This window comes from Aedes albopictus, chromosome 1 (genome assembly GCF_035046485.1).
Source record: "Aedes albopictus strain Foshan chromosome 1, AalbF5, whole genome shotgun sequence".
Taxonomy (NCBI): Eukaryota; Metazoa; Arthropoda; class Insecta; order Diptera; family Culicidae; genus Aedes; species Aedes albopictus.
This window is the reverse complement of record NC_085136.1, coordinates 232,484,637-232,504,934: the sequence shown is the minus strand read 5'-3', so window position 1 is coordinate 232,504,934 and position 20,298 is coordinate 232,484,637. Positions and strand designations below refer to the sequence as shown.

At 40.9% G+C, this 20,298-nt stretch overlaps 1 protein-coding gene and 2 non-coding genes across 5 annotated transcripts in view; 1 reads left to right on the top strand and 2 right to left on the bottom strand.

Moving 5' to 3' along the window:
- The window catches only part of LOC109399937 (rootletin), a 153,039-nt gene that overhangs the window by 33,915 nt on the left and 98,826 nt on the right, over positions 1-20,298 (bottom strand). The window contains exon 1 of one of the 3 annotated variants that reach the window (XM_062846407.1): positions 2,645-3,007. The exons of the other annotated variants lie outside the window; for them this stretch is intronic. Within the exon in view, the coding sequence (XP_062702391.1) occupies positions 2,645-2,728 (84 nt within the window). The 5' untranslated portion in view covers positions 2,729-3,007. Of the gene's footprint in view, positions 1-2,644; positions 3,008-20,298 lie in introns of those variants that run through there. 3 annotated transcript variants of the gene reach the window in all.
- Positions 3,330-3,436, bottom strand: LOC115267098 (U6 spliceosomal RNA). Its single transcript, XR_003897627.1, has one exon. It is a non-coding gene; the product is annotated as a U6 spliceosomal RNA (small nuclear RNA).
- Positions 5,307-5,413, top strand: LOC115267099 (U6 spliceosomal RNA). Its single transcript, XR_003897628.1, has one exon. It is a non-coding gene; the product is annotated as a U6 spliceosomal RNA (small nuclear RNA).

The window sequence follows — 20,298 nt, the reverse complement described above, 5'->3', positions numbered from 1 at the left end:
TACGCTGTGTAATTGAAGCAACTTGCCGCATAGGTGACGCTAGTGTTGTCAACGCTAAAAAAAATTGAATCCTTGCACAGCTTTCGAGACAATTTTCTATAGGCTCGGATGTCTGTTCTCTGTAATACAAAATATATTTTCATGAAAAATCGAATAAAATGGAATGTAAATTTCAACGTTTCCTTCCCATAACCGGGAGGAACTCCTGGAGAGAAATTCCTGGAGGAATCCCGTGAGGAGTTCCTGGAAGAAATTCCTAGGGGAATCTCGAGAGCAACTCCTAGAGGAATCCCAGGAGAAATTTCTGGAGAATCCCGGGAGAAATTCCTGAAAGAATCCCGAGAGGAATTCCTGGATGAATGCCAGGAAGAATTCTTGGAGGAATCCCGGGAGAAATTCGTTGAGAAATACCGGTAAGAATTCCTGGAGAAATCCCAGGAGGAATTCCTGAAGCAACCCCCGGAGGAATTCCTGAAGAAATCCCAGGAGGAATTTCAAGTGGATTTCCTAGAAAAACTCATGCAGGAAACCCGGGAGGAAATTCTGGAGAAAACCCGGGAGCAATTCGGAGACAAATTCCTGAAGAAATTCTGGGAGGAATTCGTGGAGGAATCTCGGAAAGCATTTGTGGAAGAATCCTTTCACGAATTCCTAGTTGAATCCCTGGTGGAATTCCTGATGTAGTTTTGGGAGTCATTTCTGGAGGGCTTTTAAGTGGATTTTCCAGATGAAATCGTAGAGGAACCTCGGGAGGAATTACTGAAAGAATCCCTGTATCACAGAGAACAGACATCCAGACTAGAACAAATTTCATTCGGAAAGTTGTGTAAGGATTTGAATCTTTACTTGAGTAAGGTTGCAAACCAATACACGATGACAACACTTACGCCACCAAACACCATATTGCCACAGTCAGTGGTGAGTTTAAACATATCAAGTGGTGAATTCAATTGGTATGGGTAATTAACCGATTGCAGCGCCACGCTATTGCCACTTGTGTTGCCGATTTCAAATGGCCGTTAAATTCCTTACACAGTTTCGGAATTGGACTTGGATGTCTGTTCTCTGTGCCTGTATTAATTTCTGGAAGAATCCTGGTAGGAGTTCCTTCAGAAATTTTGGGAGGAATTCCTGGAGGTATCCGGGTGAGTCAATTCTGAAGTAAATTATCCACCAAATTGGAAGTATTGGTATTGTGAACAGAATGTAGTTATATTGTGTTATTCTCAAGATATTCACTTCAAAAGAAGCGTACTTATTTCAGGACGCTTGCCAATCTAGGATGCTGGGCATATACGAACTAATTAGCGCCATTTTGAAGAAAAACTTTAAAATAATGTTCATTACCAAATAATCCTTGATGTATTGAACACTTTTGCTGAAGACTCCGAACGCGAAGACTCCGAATTCCGATTCTCAAGATTCTTAAGCTAAATTTAACTTTAAATCCATAATTTGAATAAACAATAGCGCCACCTACTGGGCTAATTCCAATTCAATTTGTTCGTCACAAGATTGCCCTTGGTCTATTGAACAATTTTGTCGAAGACAGCATTATTCTAGGAAGTGACGATCACAAGATATAATCATTCGTGTCGTGGGGTCCAATGGACCCCAGGGGACCAAAATCGCCCGGTTCAACTTTGACATAAAAAATAATCTATAGTACGCCATGAAATATTTGTTATTTTTGCACAAATAACTCATCGTGGTGTAGTTTGAAGGTACTGTGAAAACGGGACCGATGTGTCAATCCAAACTTTTTTGCGACCACTTCAAAGTGGCTCTGGGGTCCAATGGACCACAGGTATCCATTAGAGGGTTAAAAGGGGGAGATGTTATGCCACCAGCGTGTGCATGACGAAATATAGATTGTAGTCGCCCATGCCCATTGCCATGGGACAAGATCCATAAAATGAAAATTATTTGTCACTACTTAACAAGCCATCAAACCGAATAGATGTAATAAATTAGCTCTTAAACTAGAATACAGTTTTTCTTTATCATCAAGAAAGAAGGAACGTAACATTATGAAAGTTATTACAAGATATAAATTTACTAAGGGTCTATCCCCCTGGCCAAAAAGCTGGTTGCATGTATTTTAATTTTTAACTTCACCTTAATTCTACACTCAAATTCATTATAAATGCATACTGCTACTTTTCAAACATGTTTTGTTTAAATTTTCAGCATGTGCTCCGAAAATCCCGAATTTTGCTTACAACTCATTACAAGCACTATGTGTAGGTTGCTGTTAAATTTTTAGATCAATAGAAATTCGCCTATTTACAATGTAATACAGGTAATAAAGTAAACCATTTTAGATGCAATTCGGCCTTTGCTGCTGTTTAAGAATTAGACACAACTGTAGATAACAAACAAGAATCAGCATTTAGAAATCTACACATTATATATTTTTACACACTGGTCATCTTCATCTTGGACCAGACGCGCCAACTTGGACAAATTATTGCGGGGGCAAAGCCTGATTTTTCTGATTTTTTGTATGGGAAAATCGAAAAATTGTCAATTATTGAGGGGGGGCAAAACTATGCTTGCCCCCTAAGTTGGCGCCTATGTCTTGGACACTTGACCATCTTGAATTACCCACTACACTATACTCTTTAAACATCATTTAACTAACTTTAAACGAAACAGCTTTCTTCATCACTATCAGTACTACCAGGAAAACCAGACAACCAAACACATCTTCAACCCTCAGTTCCATTCACCGTCGCGTGGGAGACTGATCCAGGAAATGACCACTAGCAGCAGCAAGTGGACACTGTCCGTCCATATCACGCGTGCCCGTCCGCATCGACGCGGTATGCGGTTACCCGGCGAGCAAAGCAAAACCCAAACAAATCTCGCGTGAGTGTGATTTCATTCATTAATACCTTGGGTGAGTTAGGGTAGAAGGGGGTCGAAAATCGATATAGCTAGGCCCAGGACATGAGGACGATGCTTTTTTTTTCATGTTAATCCATCATCAGGTTGTATTTACTTGCATGGACAAAACAGGGGTCGACATATACCGATTGCCGACCAAAGAAAGAACACGCTTTCTATGACGTCACCGTAGAAAGTAGGCCTTTTAAATTTCCACCCTAATTTTCACCCCTGCTGTTTGCATGGGAGAGTAAAAGTGCTGTCTGTCGGGTGCTGCTGACCACAACACGATATAAATCAAGCGCGTGTTTTCTGGTCACAGTTCGTTGATTTCACCCCCATATTATTCCTTACTGTGTCCAGCGGACTCCACTCTCAATGACCATGTCGTGTCCATGAAGGAAAAATATTACAAATCAGGGGCAATAGAAATTTCTCGAAAAAATGTGGAACGCTTCACGATTTTGCGTGTCATCCTTGCGCAGGGGCCATGCTAATCTTCTCTGTATCGTTCCAATTTTAGTATATGTCCAGCCGAAGCTAGGACGAGCGAACAGCAAAAAACTCAGTATATATATCAGGCTGTCATCAAAATGGTGCTAGCGATGGACAGACAGCGACATGTGCACACTTTGATAACTGAAATGAAGAGAAATTAAATGAACGTTCTTGCAAGAAACTGACTCAGCGTGAGAACTACCCTTTAGGTTCCAATTAGAAAATTTGGATTACACCGAGGAAAACTTCTATGGATTACTGCACGAAATTAAACTGGCCTGCTTATACTCTCACACGAAATTTGACGTTTGAGCGGTGCCGACACCTCTTAAACGTCAAATTTCGTGTGAGAGTAAGCAGGTCAGTATAAATTCGTGCAGTGGACCATACTCAATGACTGACTAATCCTTTGTTTTCTTACTCCAGTTTCCGTTAAAAGTGGGACAACCCATTGCCAATGGGTTGTGCCACTTTTAGCTGAAACTGAGTTAGAAAACAAAGGATTTTTCGATTTCTGAGTAGGTCAACTCAGTCATTGACTAGAAGTAGACTCGGTGTAGTGTCAAAATTCTCGGACCGCGATAAATTCAGTTCACCCTCACCGGTACACTCGTCTATAAAAATATTTGAATTTTGGCCACTTGAATCCCCTTAGCGAGTGCATCAAAGTTTTCGTGGACTCGTCTCTTCGAAGACCATACACGACGAATCCTTCAAAAATCCTAACGACTTCTAATTGTATCGTTATCGATGACAAACGCTAAGACGCTGCTGTAACAGGAATAATATTATGAGTTCTACTTAGAAGTTTATCGATTGCTATCTGCTACTTATAACTTAACACTTCAGGAGTACACGCCGTTGTGAATAGTACCAAAACCTCGCTCGGTGTATACCTACAACGCGAACACGTTGCAGTTTTAGGATCTAACAGAGGCGCGTCATGTAAGGTTCAAATATCGAATTGAATATTGCAATCAATCACTAACGATAATAGTTTGACAATGTACACTATTCAGGTTGGGCTTCATTTAAACTGTTTTTCTTTCAATCTCAATTTTAAATATTGAAAACTTTTTGGGAGTCGCGTGCTTCAGAAGTGCGTGGCTAATTTACGACTGCTGATGGTCACCACGTCGAGTCAAAAATGTTAATCGCTAAAGAGGAACGTACAGTGTGGGTTAAAGTTGATTTCAACTCAACGATTATGTTTTCTTTCTAAATTCATTTTATGAATTGATTTTTGGACGGTCTCGCTAAGGGAACGCGAGACTTTCGTTTCTTCATTACAAAGCTAGCGTTCGTCCATGCTCCGAGAAGGTGTGTACGTATTGTAATTTATGATTTATCTAGCATCGTATCTCCCCGCCATTCAGAGTCAGACGGCTGGTCTGTTCCAAGAAGAATTTATTTACACCGAGAAACTAGTAAGACCAACTCAGCCACTGAGTACACAGAGAAAAATTTCTACTCAGGGGCTGAGTTGGTCTTACTCAGAAATCGAAAAATCCTTTGTTTTCTTACTCAGTTTCCGTTAAAAGTGGGACAACCCATTGCCAATGGGTTGTCCCACTTTTAGCCGAAACTGAGTAAGAAAACAAAGGATTTTTAGATTTCTGAGTAAGGCCAACTCAGTCATTGAGTAGAAATTTTTCTCGGTGTAGAATATTTTTTCGGTGTACGAGTTGATTTGCAGAATTCCTATTGGAATATTTTGGGTATCATTCAAAATTCTTACAGCCAACACACGCGCACGCGGATGTTCACTAACAGGTACGTTTCATGCATTCATTCTCGTCGAGTACCGGACTGCTTGCCTGGACAGCAGTGTTCGGAAAGTGGCATATTGCCGTCTATTCATCGCTAGCACCATTTTGATGGCTGCCTGTTATATATACTGGGTTTTTAGCTCTCCGCTCGTCCTAGCTTCGGCTGGACATATACTAAAATTGGAACGATACAGAGAAGATTAGCATGGCCCCTGCGCAAGGATGACACGCAAAATCGTGAAGCGTTCCACATTTTTTTGTGAATTGAACGGCTGGCGTGCATATTTATCATGGTGAAAACTATTACACTACCCGCTAATAACATGCAATTCTTCATTACACCAAAAAAGCAAGCCATGAAAATGTTTGACAATTCTCAGGTCATTTTGACAGACCCAACACATTCACGAAAAAGACGGATCATATATTCTACTTTATCGATTTTGTTGCTGTCCTTTTCATGCTCATATTACATCTGTCAAAATGACCTGAGAATTGTCAGTCAGTTAGAGGTTAGGTTCGTTGGTGTAATAAAGAATCGTTGCAATATTAGGGGGTCATAATTGATGTGTTGAGCCCTGAAATAATCACATTTTGGGATGATGCAAAGCTTATTAGGGTGTATATGTATGTGAAAAACATAAAACGTAAAAATTTGAAATGTTTCCAGAATCTGTAGTTTTAAGCTGACAGAAGAGACAAAGACTAATTTCGAGACCTGTAAACTATATTTAGCCTTACACTGATCTGACAGCTCTGACAGTGAAGGGCTACGAATGGATGTACGCGCGTTGCATACTGTTAGGCGTTTTAGAGAGTTTGAAAAAAATCAATCCGATTATTTTAGCCCAAAATTTATTTAATTAACTTTGAAGTTATGTAAACTCGGATGATGGAGTATTATATCTGTGGTATTGATCTCCGTTGGAAAATTACTTAACTGGTCGATATTCTCAAAGATACAGCATAAAATATGCAGGGGTGTCCATTTCGCCCCGTACCTTGGCTGCCAGCCCCAAAAAACACACGGTTTTCAATTCATTATTTCTTCACAATAATGAGATTCTACCAGCTGTAAATGATTGAAATACGTAGGAAACAAGTTAAAGTTGTAAGCCAACTGATAATATGTTGAGTTTTTGTCTGTTATACAGGCCTAACATACTCATTTGCTTAGGGTGTCCATTATGCCCCTAATACCCCTACATGTGCTTTCCCATATAGATTTGTAAATCAAATTTTGCACTCGGAAAATTTTCATCAAATTCAAATTGAAATAGCGGATTATCTCGCGGTATTTTGAAGGCATTTTTGTATAAATGAAATTTTGTATATATGTACATTCTTTTTTTTTTTAATTTCTCCTTTCAGATTTCAGCAAGATATCTCAGCGATAAGTGAAATTTGTGTTTCATTCATGACTTTGAAGAATTTTCGGCCCATATTCAAGATTTGACTCTGCTATCGAATGTCGTTTGAGCCTTTCTTTTAAGTTATATACCTTTGTAAATGTTTTTCGAAAAGGAGGTTTGTGCCTTTTCGTTCTCACGATTTCATAAGGAGAAAAAGAAATGACTTCCTCAGAACAGCCAGTGGAACAGGGACCACAACTTTGCCTAAGAAAGAATTTTGATCTATCGCGCATTTTTCAAAGATAAGTGACAAAAACAAATTGAAACACACTATGTACTCTAGAAAACTTTTGATAGAAAATTCAATAATCTCTCGAATAAGGGTAAACAAAACAGCGATAAGTTTGGCCTTTTTAAAGTTATAGCCAGTTAAGGTAATAACAATCAAAAACATGGAAGGTTCAATAACTACGTAACGGTTGAGATTTGACCATATGTGTAGAACATTTTTTTCACCATTTATGGTCCTCTATCACCCTTTAAGGCTCAAGCATCCGTCATCATTTTTCGGAAAACGAAAAGCAGTTTTTTCACTGTAAATCAAAACAATGACGATGAAAATATATTCACTGTATTTCATTCCTCATGTGGAATGCAGTGAATACATTTTCATGGCAAAATCTTTTGTTTTGAACGAGAAAACTGCTTTTAAATTCTTGATGATGGCAATGATTTCAATGACGAATGCTTCAACGTTAAAAAGTTTGCACTCCAGGAGCCTAACACTCTGTATAGGGTGGTAATGTAGTTCTCTTTAATTTTAATTATGACAGGATTATGATTGGGTTGACTTGGGTCTGTAGAGTTGTTGATTTATGTTTAGTTTTGAAAAGTAGGTGTTGAAAAAATCATCCAGAGAATAATAAAATGTATGTTGTTATTTTATCACAGACGTAACAGAAATGTCATGTTTCTCTTTACTTGACATCTGCGAACTGATCACTCAGGCAAATAACCGAAAGGAATACATACAAACGCATTATGAAATTTAGCCATAACTAAAAAGTATGATTTTCTTAAGTACTCATTATGAAACATGTGGAAACGGAACATGTGGTACACTGCGTTAGCGCGGCGTCGCTGCAGCAGGGCTGGCATTTCCTCACTCACTGCGCGCAATGCGCAGTTTCTAAACGCAAAGCGCAAAGAGCAGGTGGCTACGCAATGAGAAATAAAAAGAACGCAGTGAGCAGTTTGCCATTACACACTGCGTTATTTGTTCTGCACACTGTGACAGAGTGTGAAAGTAAATTGACAATGAGTGAGGCGAAACGAAGTGAAATCAGAGACAAACAGACGTAACACTGTCGAAATTTGCTTCCTATATTTGTCAAGATCCTGATTACTTTGAGAATTGATGTTTTCGGTAATGTTGTTAGGCCGATCAAGGGCCTAAAGGTTATGGATCGTTTGATTCAGTATTCCACCACTAGGTGGTGCTAGAGGTCAAACAAATTTTATATTTCATATATCTCAGGACTCTGATCACTTAGAAAGTTGGTGTCTTCGGCAATTTTGTTTGGTAAGTCAAGGGCTCAAAGTAAATGGACCACTTGTTTCGAAACTCCGCCACTAGGCGGCGCTAGTTACACATTTGCAAGATCATGAAAATGATTGATTTTTTCCATTAGGTATTCAATATGCTGTAATTTTGTTTTATTTGAACTTATTCAAGTCAAGTCAAATGTTCTACAATGACCAATATGTTAACCGTAAATGTGCGAAATTTCATTTCATTCGGTTCAATAAATTCTGAGATATAGCAGTTTAATGAAAAATACTCAAATATGAATCATTTAACTAGAATCGCTCTAACTTCATGTAAAATTATCCAATCATCCAAATTTGTACCATTTAGAGCTAACTAGTTGTGCAATAAGCGATAAAAATTTGAGAATTTTTGGTGCACTCTATAGAAAGTTACAGCTTGTTGAATATTTTTGCGATAATTAATGAAAGTTGCATGCTCCTTCTAATTGATAACTAGCGCCACCTACTGGCAGAATATTTAAACAATTCATCAATCAACTGAAAGGCCTTAACCAACCAAACAACATTGCCGAAGACACCATCTTTCTAAGTGATCAGAATCCTGAAATATATATAATATAAATTTTGTTTGCTCTGTAGCGCCGCCTAGTGGAGGAATTTTTAATCAAACGAATCATTATTGGTAAGTTGTTAACCAGCCAAATATTTTTTCCGAAGACATCAACTCTCGAAGTTATCACGATCATGAGATATTTGGTATAAAAAACTCGTCAGTATTACGTTTGTTTGTCTCTGACATAACAGAAATCACAGACAACAAGATGTGACACTTGTAAAAATTTCATACCCTATATCTCAGCATCATGATTACTTAGATAGTTAGTGTGTTTGACAAAGTTGTTAGAATAGTCAAGGTCTTGCAAGTGATAGGCCGGTTGGTTATAAATACCTCCACTAGGTGGCGATAGCGATCGAGCAAATTTTATATTCCATATATCTCAGGTCTCTGATCACTTAGAAAGATGGTGTCTTCGGCAATGTTGTTTGGTTGGTTAAGGCCTTTCCGTTGATTGGTAAATTGTTTCAATATTCTACCACTAGGTGGCGCTAGTTAAAAATGAGTAGAAGCATGCAACTTTGATTATTTATGGCAAAAATATTCAGCAAACTGTAACTTTTTATTAAGTGCACCAAAAATTCTCAAATTTTTATCGCTTATTGCACAACTAGTTAGCTCTAAATGGTACAAATTTGGAGATGATTGGATAATTTTACATGAAGTTAGAGCGATTCTAGTTAAATGATTCATATTTGAGTATTTTTCATTAAACTGCTACATCTCAGAAGTTATTGAACCGAATGAAATGAAATTTTGCACATTTACGGCCAACATATTGGTCTTTGTAAAACATTTGACTTGACTTGAATATGTTCAAAGAAAACAAAATTACAGCATGTTGAATACTTAATTTAAAAAATCAATCATTTTCATGATCTTGCAAATGTGTAACTAGCGCCGCCTAGTGGCAAAATTTCGAAACAAATTGGCCATGAACTGTAAGCCCTTGTCCTACCAAACAACAATGCCGAAGACACCATCTTTCTAAGTGATCAGAGTCCTGAGATATATGAAATATAAAATTTGTTCGATCACTAGCGCCGCCTAATGGAAGAATTCCGAATCAAACTACCCATTACCACACGCTCAGAAAACCGTTCTGATAAACGTGAACAAACAAACGCAAATATGAGAACAAGCAAATCTACACCGTAAACTGGAACTAGTTCCAGCTATCAATATGGGCGTTCTAGAAAACGTGAAATCTAGTTCACGGTGTACATTTCTTATTGTTGTTATCGTTGCTATGCATAGTTCCCGATTGTTCCCGTTGCCGTGATTGGGAGTTCACGTATATCGGAACGGATTTTTTTGCGTGCAGTAGGTCCTTGACCAGCATAATAATTATGCCGAAAACACCAACTCTGTAAGTTATCAGGATCCTGAGATATATTGAAAGAAATTTTCGTCAGTGTTACGTTCGTTTATCTGTGACTTCTGTCATACCAACTGCGCAATGAGCAGCGCAATGAGTATGCGTGCATCATGTGTCCTTTACTCTTTGCGTGAAACAGATACATTACACACTGCGCCAAAACGCAGTGCGCCTCAAAGAGCAAAAGATCCGTGAGAATAGAGCTTGCTGACGTTTATTCACCTCTCTCTTTCAAGCATGCAGGCGGGATAGGATTTGTTTTCATCGGGAAACCTTTCCTGATGACAACAAATCCTATTCCCCCAACATGTTTGAAAGAGAAAGGTGAATAAACGTCAGCAAGCTCTATGAGCATCCGTACGCAGCACATTCGTTTGTATTGAATGCGCGCAGCCAGCTCACTGCGTTTTTACACTTTGATGAGAATTCCAGCCCTGGCTGCAGGTAGTCAAAGACTCGACTGCTCGAGGGTTAATTTCATTAGCTCCCATTATGAAACTCAAAAAATGTTCTCTTTTGATCTCAATTGATACCTTATGAAACCATGAAGTGAGTTAATGAATTCTGTGCTTGATTATGATATTATAATGAAGTTTTAAAATGTCCTGCTACTGCATCTTTATGAAGTTTGTCAGCCAAATTAAGAAATTTATAGAACTAGGCACGGAATTAGATTCTGGGGGATTGATGCAATGCTCGTGTTTTGGCCCAAGAGCGTTTGCTTTGTGCATAAAAGGAACCATTTTGAATCTGGAATCGAACATTTTTGTTGTTGATCGTTCAGTTTTATAGTAAAATTAGGCTTTTGCTCAAGAGCCAAACCTTTCAAAATACACACAGATGTATTAATACGGGAACTATTCTGCACGGTCCGCTGCATACTTGTAACCGTAATAAATAACAAATAAATAATAACAGTAATAAAAAAAGTACGTTTTCCCATACTAACTTCCATACAAATTTCAATCGCAATGCGGAATACGGAGACCCAACCAATCGCTCCCAAATATTGCACAGTTGTTTTGGACGCTATTATAGATTGAAAAAGCTTTGTTCCGGGGTTGATACGATCAAATTTAAAGTTTCTCCATACAACGTTGACCCACTCTACTGAGTATAGTTGAATCATATGTACTTGACCAATACAATACTTGTCCTACATGTGCACAGTACATCCCACTTACGAAATGGAAACGGTGAAATTTTGATCACAGAGAAACAGACGTACACACTAGCCTGGTACACGGTTTATATGGGAAAATACAAAAAATGGAAAAACTCAAGTTCCTGTACACTTTTTGAGTTCCACTTTGGTCCCATATCAACTGTGCAAAATTTCAGATCGATCGGAAAAACTATATTTTAGCGCCCGCCATTCTTAGTTTTTCATACGATTTACTATGGGGGAATTTTACTCCTGCAAAGAAAAATCGCTAGGAGTCACCCATTGATCCCTAAAAATAAGTCGACGAATGATTTCTGTAGAAAACTTCATTAGGAAGCAGACCTCCGAAGACAGCAAATTGATGCGACGTTCGTGAAAAAAGTTATTAGGCCTCACCCGATCGATAAAATAACGAGATTTTATTATTTATTGTTATTCCTTACATGTTAAACAGCGTTTGCATGCCATTCGGTTTTCAGTCAATAACTTTTTTCACATGCCTCAGATCATTTTGCGGTCTTCGGAGGGTTGGTTCCTCGTAAAATTTCCAACAGAAATCATTCATCTATTTATTTTTAGGGGTTAAGGGGCAACCTGTGGCGATTTTTCTTTGAAAAAACGATTTTCCCCATACTAAATCGTATGAAAACTTAAAATGGCTGGCGCTAAATTATAGTTTATCCGATCGATCTGAAATTTTGCACAGTTGATATGGGACCAAAATGGAACTCAAAAAGTGTACAGGAGTAAAATGTCTTTTTGTGTCCCACGCTAGTACACACTCAAAACAGATTTGCGGGCTCGGCAAAAACGCGCACAGCCGTCTGCTCAGTAAAACTATCAGCTGATATCCCAGCAAAAAGTAACATTTGTTAGCTGACTCTCAGCAAAACGATTGCCGAAGCTCAGCAATGAACTGTCAAAATTGCTGAGATCTCAGCAAAATTGTTGTTTGCTGATTACTCGGCTGTGCAAATCTCGGCAAAAGAATGGAAAAATGCTGATATCCCGGCAATCTGAATTAAGTGTGTAACACTTAGAACAAGTTTTACTAAAAAACATCGTCACGAAAATGTTATCGCCCAATGCTAAATGTACTGTATTTGACCGGGCCGCCACTAGATGGCGGTAGTGCTTACTTACCTTACCGGTCAGGCTAAGGCCGGGGTGGCCTCTGCTGTACATAGTAGCCGCCTCCATTCCACTCGGTCCATGGTTGCTTGTCTCCAGTTCCGCACTCTGCGTAGGGTCCGCAGATCGTCCTCCACTTGGTCGATCCACCTAGCTCGCTGCGCTCCACGTCTTCTTGTACCGGTCGGATGACTCTCGAGAACCATTTTAGTCGGGTTGCTATCCGACATCCTGATGACGTGACCCGCCCACCGTAGCCTCCCGATTTTCGCGGTATGGACGATGGTTGGTTCTCTCAGCAGCTGATGCAGCTCGTGGTTCATTCGCCTTCTCCAAGTCCCGTCTTCCATCTGCACTCCGCCGTAGATGGTACGCAACACCTTCCGTTCGAAAACTCCAAGGGCGCGTTGGTCCTCTGCACGTAGGGTCCATGTTTCGTGCCCATAGAGGACGACCGGTCTAATCAGCGTTTTGTAGATGGTTAACTTCGTGTTACGGCGAACTTTATTCGATCGTAGAGTTCTGCGGAGTCCAAAGTAAGAACGATTTCCTGCCACAATGCGCCTCTGAATTTCTCTGCTGGTGTCGTTGTCGTCGGTCACCAGTGAGCCCAAGTACACGAATTCTTCAACCGCCTCGATTTCATCACCGTCGATATGAATTCGGGGTGGCGGGCGCGGTGATTCCTCCCTGGAGCCCTTTGCCATCATGTACTTTGTCTTCGACACATTAATGACTAATCCGATTCGCCTGGCTTCACTCTTTAGTCGGATGTACGTTTCCGCCATCGTCTCAAATTTACGAGCAATAATATCAATATCATCGGCGAAACCAAGCAGCTGAACGGATTTCGTGAAAATCGTCCCACTCGTGTTTATCCCCGCTCTTCTTATTACACCCTCCAAAGCAATGTTGAACAGCAAGCACGAAAGACCATCACCTTGCCGTAGCCCTCTGCGAGATTCGAAGGGACTCGAGAGTGTCCCTGATACTCGAACTACGCACATCACTCGATCCATCGTCGCCTTGATCAACCGTATCAGTTTATCCGGGAATCCGTATTCGTGCATAATCTGCCATAGCTGTTCTCGATCGATTGTATCATACGCCGATTTGAAATCGATGAACAAGTGATGTGTGGGCACGTTGTATTCGCGGCATTTCTGCAACACCTGGCGGATGGCGAACATCTGGTCCGTTGTAGCGCGTTCACCCATAAATCCAGCCTGATATTGCCCCACGAACTCTCTTGCAATCGGTGATAGACGGCGGCATAAGATTTGAGAGAGTATCTTGTAGGCAGCGCTCAGTAGTGTGATCGCGCGGTAATTCCCGCAATCCAACTTGTCGCCCTTTTTGTAGATGGGACACACGATACCTTCCATCCATTCCTCCGGTAATACTTCCTCCTCCCAAATCTTGGTAATGACCCAGTGTAGTGCTCTCACCAGTGCTTCTCCACCGTATTTTAGAAGCTCGCTTGGTAGTTGATCTGCTCCAGCGGCTTTGTTGTTTTTCAACCGGCCAACCTCCTCCTCAATCTCTTGAAGGTCAGGGGCCGGAAGTCTTTCGTCCTGTGCACATACTCCTAGATCTGTTACCACGCCACCTTCGGTACTTGCAACGTCGCCATTGAGGTGCTCATCGTAATGCTGCCGCCACCTCTCGACCACCTCACGCTCGCTCGTGAGAATATTCCCGTGATTATCTCGGCACATGTCGGCTTGTGGCACAAAGCCTCTGCGCGAGCGGTTCAGCTTCTCGTAGAACTTTCGTGTGTCCTTAGCGCGGTACAGCTCTTCCATCGCTTCGCGATCTCGTTCTTCCTGCTGGCGCTTCTTCATCCGGAAGACTGAGTTCTGCCTGTTCCGCGCCTGTTTGTAACGTGCCTCATTCGCTCTCGTACGGTGTTGCAGCATTCTCGCCCATGCTGCATTCTTCTCGTTTTTCAACTGTTCACATTCGCCGTCGTACCAGCCGTTTCTGTGATTCGGAGTCGCGAAGCCTAGTGCTGTAGCCGAGGTACTACCTATGGCGGATCGGATGTCCCTCCAGCCATCTTCAAGTGTAGCTGCGCCAAGCTGCTCTTCCGTTGGTAGCGCCACTGCTAACTGCTGCGCGTAGTCTTGAGCCACTTCTACGTTACGAAGTTGCTCGATGTTGAGCCGCGGCGTTCGACTTCGACGCGTGGTGATAACTGTCGAAAGTTTTGAGCGCATGCATACAGCGACTAAGTAGTGATCCGAATCTATATTCGCACTGCGGTATGTGCGGACGTTGGTTATATCCGAGAAGAATTTACCGTCGATTAGAACGTGGTCGATTTGATTTTCTGTTTGTTGGTCGGGTGATCTCCAGGTGGCTTTGTGGATATCTTTGCGGGGGAAGAAGGTGCTTCGGACTACCATACCACGGGAGGCTGCAAAGTTTACGCATCGCTGGCCGTTATCATTCGATACGGCGTGCAGGCTGTTTCGCCCGATTACCGGTCTGTACATTTCCTCCCTTCCTACCTGCGCGTTCATGTCGCCGACAACGATTTTCACGTCACGCGGCGAGCACCCATCGTATGTTTGCTCTAACTGCGCGTAGAACGCTTCTTTCTCGTCATCGGGTCTCCCTTCGTGTGGGCAGTGGACGTTGATGATGCTGTAGTTGAAGAAACGGCCCTTAACTCTCAACATGCACATCCTTGCGTTGATCGGCTGCCACCCGATCACACGTTGTCGCATCTTGCCCAACACTATAAATCCTGTTCCCAGTTCATTGGTGGTGCCACAGCTTTGGTAGAAAGTAGCCGCTCGATGCCCGCTTTTCCACACTTTCTGTCCAGTCCAACAAAGTTCCTGCAACGCCACGATGTCGAAGTTGCGGGGATTTAGTTCGTCGTAGATTATCCTGTCACATCCTGCGAAACCTAGTGACTTGCAATTCCATGTTCCAAGTTTCCAATCGTAGTCCTTATTTCGTCGCGTGGGTCTTTGCCGATTGTATCGAGTCGTATTTTCTCCTATGTTATTCGCAATGGGGATTTTTACGGGTGGCTTATTGGGCCTACGCCAACACTCCTGTCTCGCCGGAGGGCCATCGTGCCAGTTCTGTTTAACGTCCCAACCAACACTGGGACGACCACGCTGATGGGGCTACCACCTTGGATCTAGCTGGGCGTGGTGCAGCGTTTCTTACTCAGCCGCTGGATGCCAGAACAGACGCTGTTTGAGCCGCACCTCCTTGGTGAACAGACACTCGGATCGTACCTCCTCAATCTAGCTGATGTCAGAAGGACAACAGTGCCCAGGCTGCGCTACCAGCTAAGCACACAACTCTTAGCTGGCGGTCTTTGTCATCGCTTGACCCGTGGAAGCATGAGGTAGGAACTTGTGAGGACCAGAGCTATATTGGACGCTCTCCTTATCGACTCACCGTTTTGCAGCCCAGATGGCGGTAGTGAGCAAACGTCAATCAGGAGCAAAAACGATACCAGCGCAGCGAGTAGTCAAACGACCTACTACTGAATATTCGAATCAACCGTTAAAAAGGTGATCGATGGGAAGCGATGAGAGTGTGACGTCTGTTTCTCTGTGTTTTAATCATTTATTTTTTACACGCAGACATCTACGCCGCACGCATTACACTCGAACTTTGAGTTGATCCTTGAAAAATATTCGTCTCGGTAAAATCTAAAATATTTCCACACCAGACAAACTACTGACTAGGCTCAGTGTACCAGTTATGGTTATAGTACCTCAAATTCGCCATAGGTGATTTTCAACCTTTAATGATGCAAATCAAGAAGAAAAAAATCGTGAACAACAGATCACGATCACAAAAGATGGCTGCAATCATTCAAACTTCACAATTTGCGCAACTTGTGATAGAAATAATTCTTTTTCCTTATCTTTTCCGCTTCCTTGCACCCTATTTCGCCATAGTGTACCAGTTATGGCTAATCCCATAAGAAATGCATGTAAATAGTGCGAAGTGGAACCCAAATTAACAATTATGTCCATAACTGGTACAGGGTTCCTATCATTGGCACACGCCGTAATAAATACTAAAAGTAGTTCTTGCTCGGTTTCTATATTTTTCCTGTAAAGTATAAAAACTAATCTATCATTAGACATATCGATGACATTCGTCGGTCTTCTTATTTTTGTAGAAATAGTATTGCTTAGGTAGTGCGATAACTGGTACAAGCACCCTACTGTCTGGTTAGGCAGCTCGCGAAGGTGGTAAATAACTATCAACGGTTGTCATAAAAATTGAGCCTCAGAACTGATAATGCTGCAGGAACTGAATTGGACGATGTTGTATAGTCTTGAATGGCTAACACGTCAATTTAAAAGGAAGAAGTTATACAGCCAATAAATACATTATTTACATCATCTTTGTTGTGAACGAACTTCGTGCCAACTGACACATTTGACCAAAGTCCAAGCTGTACGTCGCTGTCGACGATCGTGTTGCATCACATCCCATCTATTCTTTTTTCTCTTGTTTATGTGTGTGCACGAAAAATACAATACACATTGATCTCAATAGATTGACAACTCTTCATTACACCAACAAAGCTAGTAATGACATTGTTTGGCACTTCTCAGGTCATTTTGATAGACCACACACTTGCACGAAAAAGGCGGATTATATATTCTACTTTATCGATCTTGTTGCTGTCCTTTTCATGCTCATGTTACATGTGTCAAAATGACCTGCGAGAGTTGTCAGTCATTTTGAGGTTATGTTCACAATGCTAATGTCCGTCAGTGGCGCCTTTGTTAACATGCGGTGAATGATAGAAAAGCTTGCTTCATTGATCCGTTATCTTCAATGGATCATTGAAGCCGACTTTTCCGCTACTCACCGCATCAAACCAAATCGCCACCGTATATGGACGGTAACACTGTGACAGCAGTCGAGTTACGTCAAACACACAAGGCTACGGTGGCGCTATCTGTTCATTTCATAGCGGACGTTTTAGTTATTTTAGTGATCAATTTAAAAATTCGCTCATAATAATGTTCATAATACAGCCTACTTGTGTTAGTCAGTTCATTCCTAATAAACCAGCACCATACACGGACAGTTATGTAGACGGTTCAACAATACCGCATGCTGTACGAATTGTATCTCAAATGGGTGGTTAAGCACGTTTTATTGTTATCGTTCATGCGGGTGGTCAAATATTTCAAGCAGCATCTAAACCATAAACTCTCTGCTAAAATTCACAAATTAAATAAGAATATTGAATCCGGTAGAAATTTCCACTCACAGGCACTAAATAAAAAAAAAATAGAACTATTTACGAATAATGAGATTTTTGTCATGAACATCCTTTCTTTGTAGGCCATCGCATCCAACGATGATGCTGGCTGACCACAAACTTGCTCTATGAACTCGTGATTTGCACGTGCTTTTTCCCGTTAGTAACAGAAGAAGCTTCAGTTAGGAGCACCCGCAGATCCGCATGAAACATCTCCTCACTGAAGCACTGACTATGGTACTGGTCATAACCCGACCTGATAAGGCAGCTCTAAAAAGCAGGATGGACCGGTTGAACCGGCGCATAATATGATGCAATCAAAACAGAAAACATAGTCACGTAGTGGGGTTAGGCGATTTGTCAAATCGGCCTTTGCGTGCATTGTTGATTGAACATGTGAAGCTAAGTAAGACAAAATCATGTTAAGTACTGTTCCTATTAGTATTTGCGTTCTGACAAATATACGTATTTCTACCTCAACTATAAGATCATCTTTAGTTTGTCGTACTTGACTCATCGATTCGAGCCTACTCGGAAAGTAGAAATGCATCGTCAGACAAACTCCAGTTCATTGTTTATTCCAGAAGTGAGTCATCATGACCGCTCATAAACGAGTTGAACATAATAGTTCGCTCTCAGAACCCGGATATTGTGATCATGTTAGGATTATGCCTGTTGCGCTCGCTTGGAAGCCCAATACCTGTTCCGAGGTCTGTTCACGATGGCAAACCCTCAAAACTTCTCTATTTTGAAATCTTCGAGAAGAGTAAATGTTCTCAAAGGTTCAAGTCCTGGAGGTCTACAACCTTAGTCAATTCTTCATTACACCAACAAAGCTAGCCATGAAAATGTTTGACACTTCTCAGGTCATTTTGACAGACCACACACATGCACGAAAAAGACGGATCGTATATTCTACTTCATCAATCTTGTTGCTGTCCTTTTCATGCTCATTGTAACATCTGTCAAAATGACCTGAGAATTGTCAGTCATTTTGAGGTTAGGTTCGTTGGTGTAAAGAATACATCTCGCTGAACATGCTTCGTACACGTAGATACAGTGTCGGACAAAACAATAAGACCAGCGGTCCTATTTCATACAAAATGGCCAAGTTTGACGATATGGTACTCGGTTTCTAGTAAACCGATTTGGCTGAAATTTTGACAGCCGACTTCGAATTACGGGAATTTTGATTTGTATTAAATTGATTGAGTTCTGTTCACTACTTCCAAAGTTACAGATATACGATGCGACAAAATTCTAACACCAGATTTTTATGATGATTATTTGTTGCCAATTCAATAAGAATGTCCCCAAGTTTAAATGGCATCCTTAATTTTAGTACTTGTTTATCAATCATCAAGTATCAGATACTCTCAAATATCCTTTGGTGATGGTAATCTGAAAGTGGTCCTATTATTTTGTCGTTTCGTATATCTGTAACTTTTGATGTAGTGAACAGAACTCAGTCAATTAAATACAAATCAAAATTCACGTAACTCCATGGCGGCTGTCAAAATTTCAGCCAAATCGGTTCACTAGAAACCGAGCATCAGATCGTCAAACTTAGCCATTTTGTATGAAAAATGGCTGGTGGTCTTATTATTTTGTCCGACACTGTATGTAGGTAGTTAACTACGCTAAACGTCAAAAGTCAATGTACACATAAGCTCTGTAAAGAAATCGATTCAAGCAACAGTACTTTGCCGATTCTTTCCCAAAGATGTCTGTACATAAGCCTAGGTTATAGATTATATAGATTCCCAGGTCCTACGCGGAACATTGCAATCGACCGTGTAATCGCACCTAAAATCGCGGTCGGTGCGCTTGCAATAATGGAGACAATTGTTTGTCTGCAAACTTTTCCTTCCGCCGGGTTGTGCTAATTTTGTTCGTATAGTGTGTGGTGGTTTCCGTTCTAGTTTTCTACATCTGCGTCCAAGGTTCGTGCAACACGAGGTGCTCTTATAGAGTGGATGCAGCAACTTATGACATTCATATGTCACTATTTACGGGGCATGGTTTGTTGTGATTACACTTACAAATTCTTAAATTTTAATTGTTTATCTTGGATATCTAGATTTTTTTTTTATGTTGCCTGATAAACAAACAATCCATGAGATAAATGCGAAGAGAATTTTTATGTGAGCCATGTATTTTTGACATCCGATGAACACAAGAATGACAGTTGAACACAAAGACATTTGTTAAACACCGACGATACTTGACAAAACAGAGTTAAGTTGTACTTAAACTTTGTTTACACTTTCAGCTGTCACCTTCAATTCAAAAAGTTGCCATGGATAGCTTTTTTCGTTTAGAAAACTTTGATTTTACTAGACACAAGAGATTAAACAAACAAATTGGATAGAGCGTAACAATATATTAAACTTAGGGTGGGTAGCTCTTGCATGCAGAAAATTGCTTTATTATCCCCACAACAAATTGCAAAACGAGCGGAACCAGAAACGTGAACGCTAATGTGTAAACATTCAAACCGATTAGAAAGACGCCAACCCCTCCACATCCGCCAGTACTTTCCCCGGTAGGTACCGGTACAGACAGGTATTGGGCCATTCTGACGATGGTGCTGATGGCATAATGGCTTCCTCTGTACCCACAAGTTTGCGGTTTGAAAAAAAAAATAATTTCAAAGCACAAAATACCATCACCCAGTAGACGAACACAA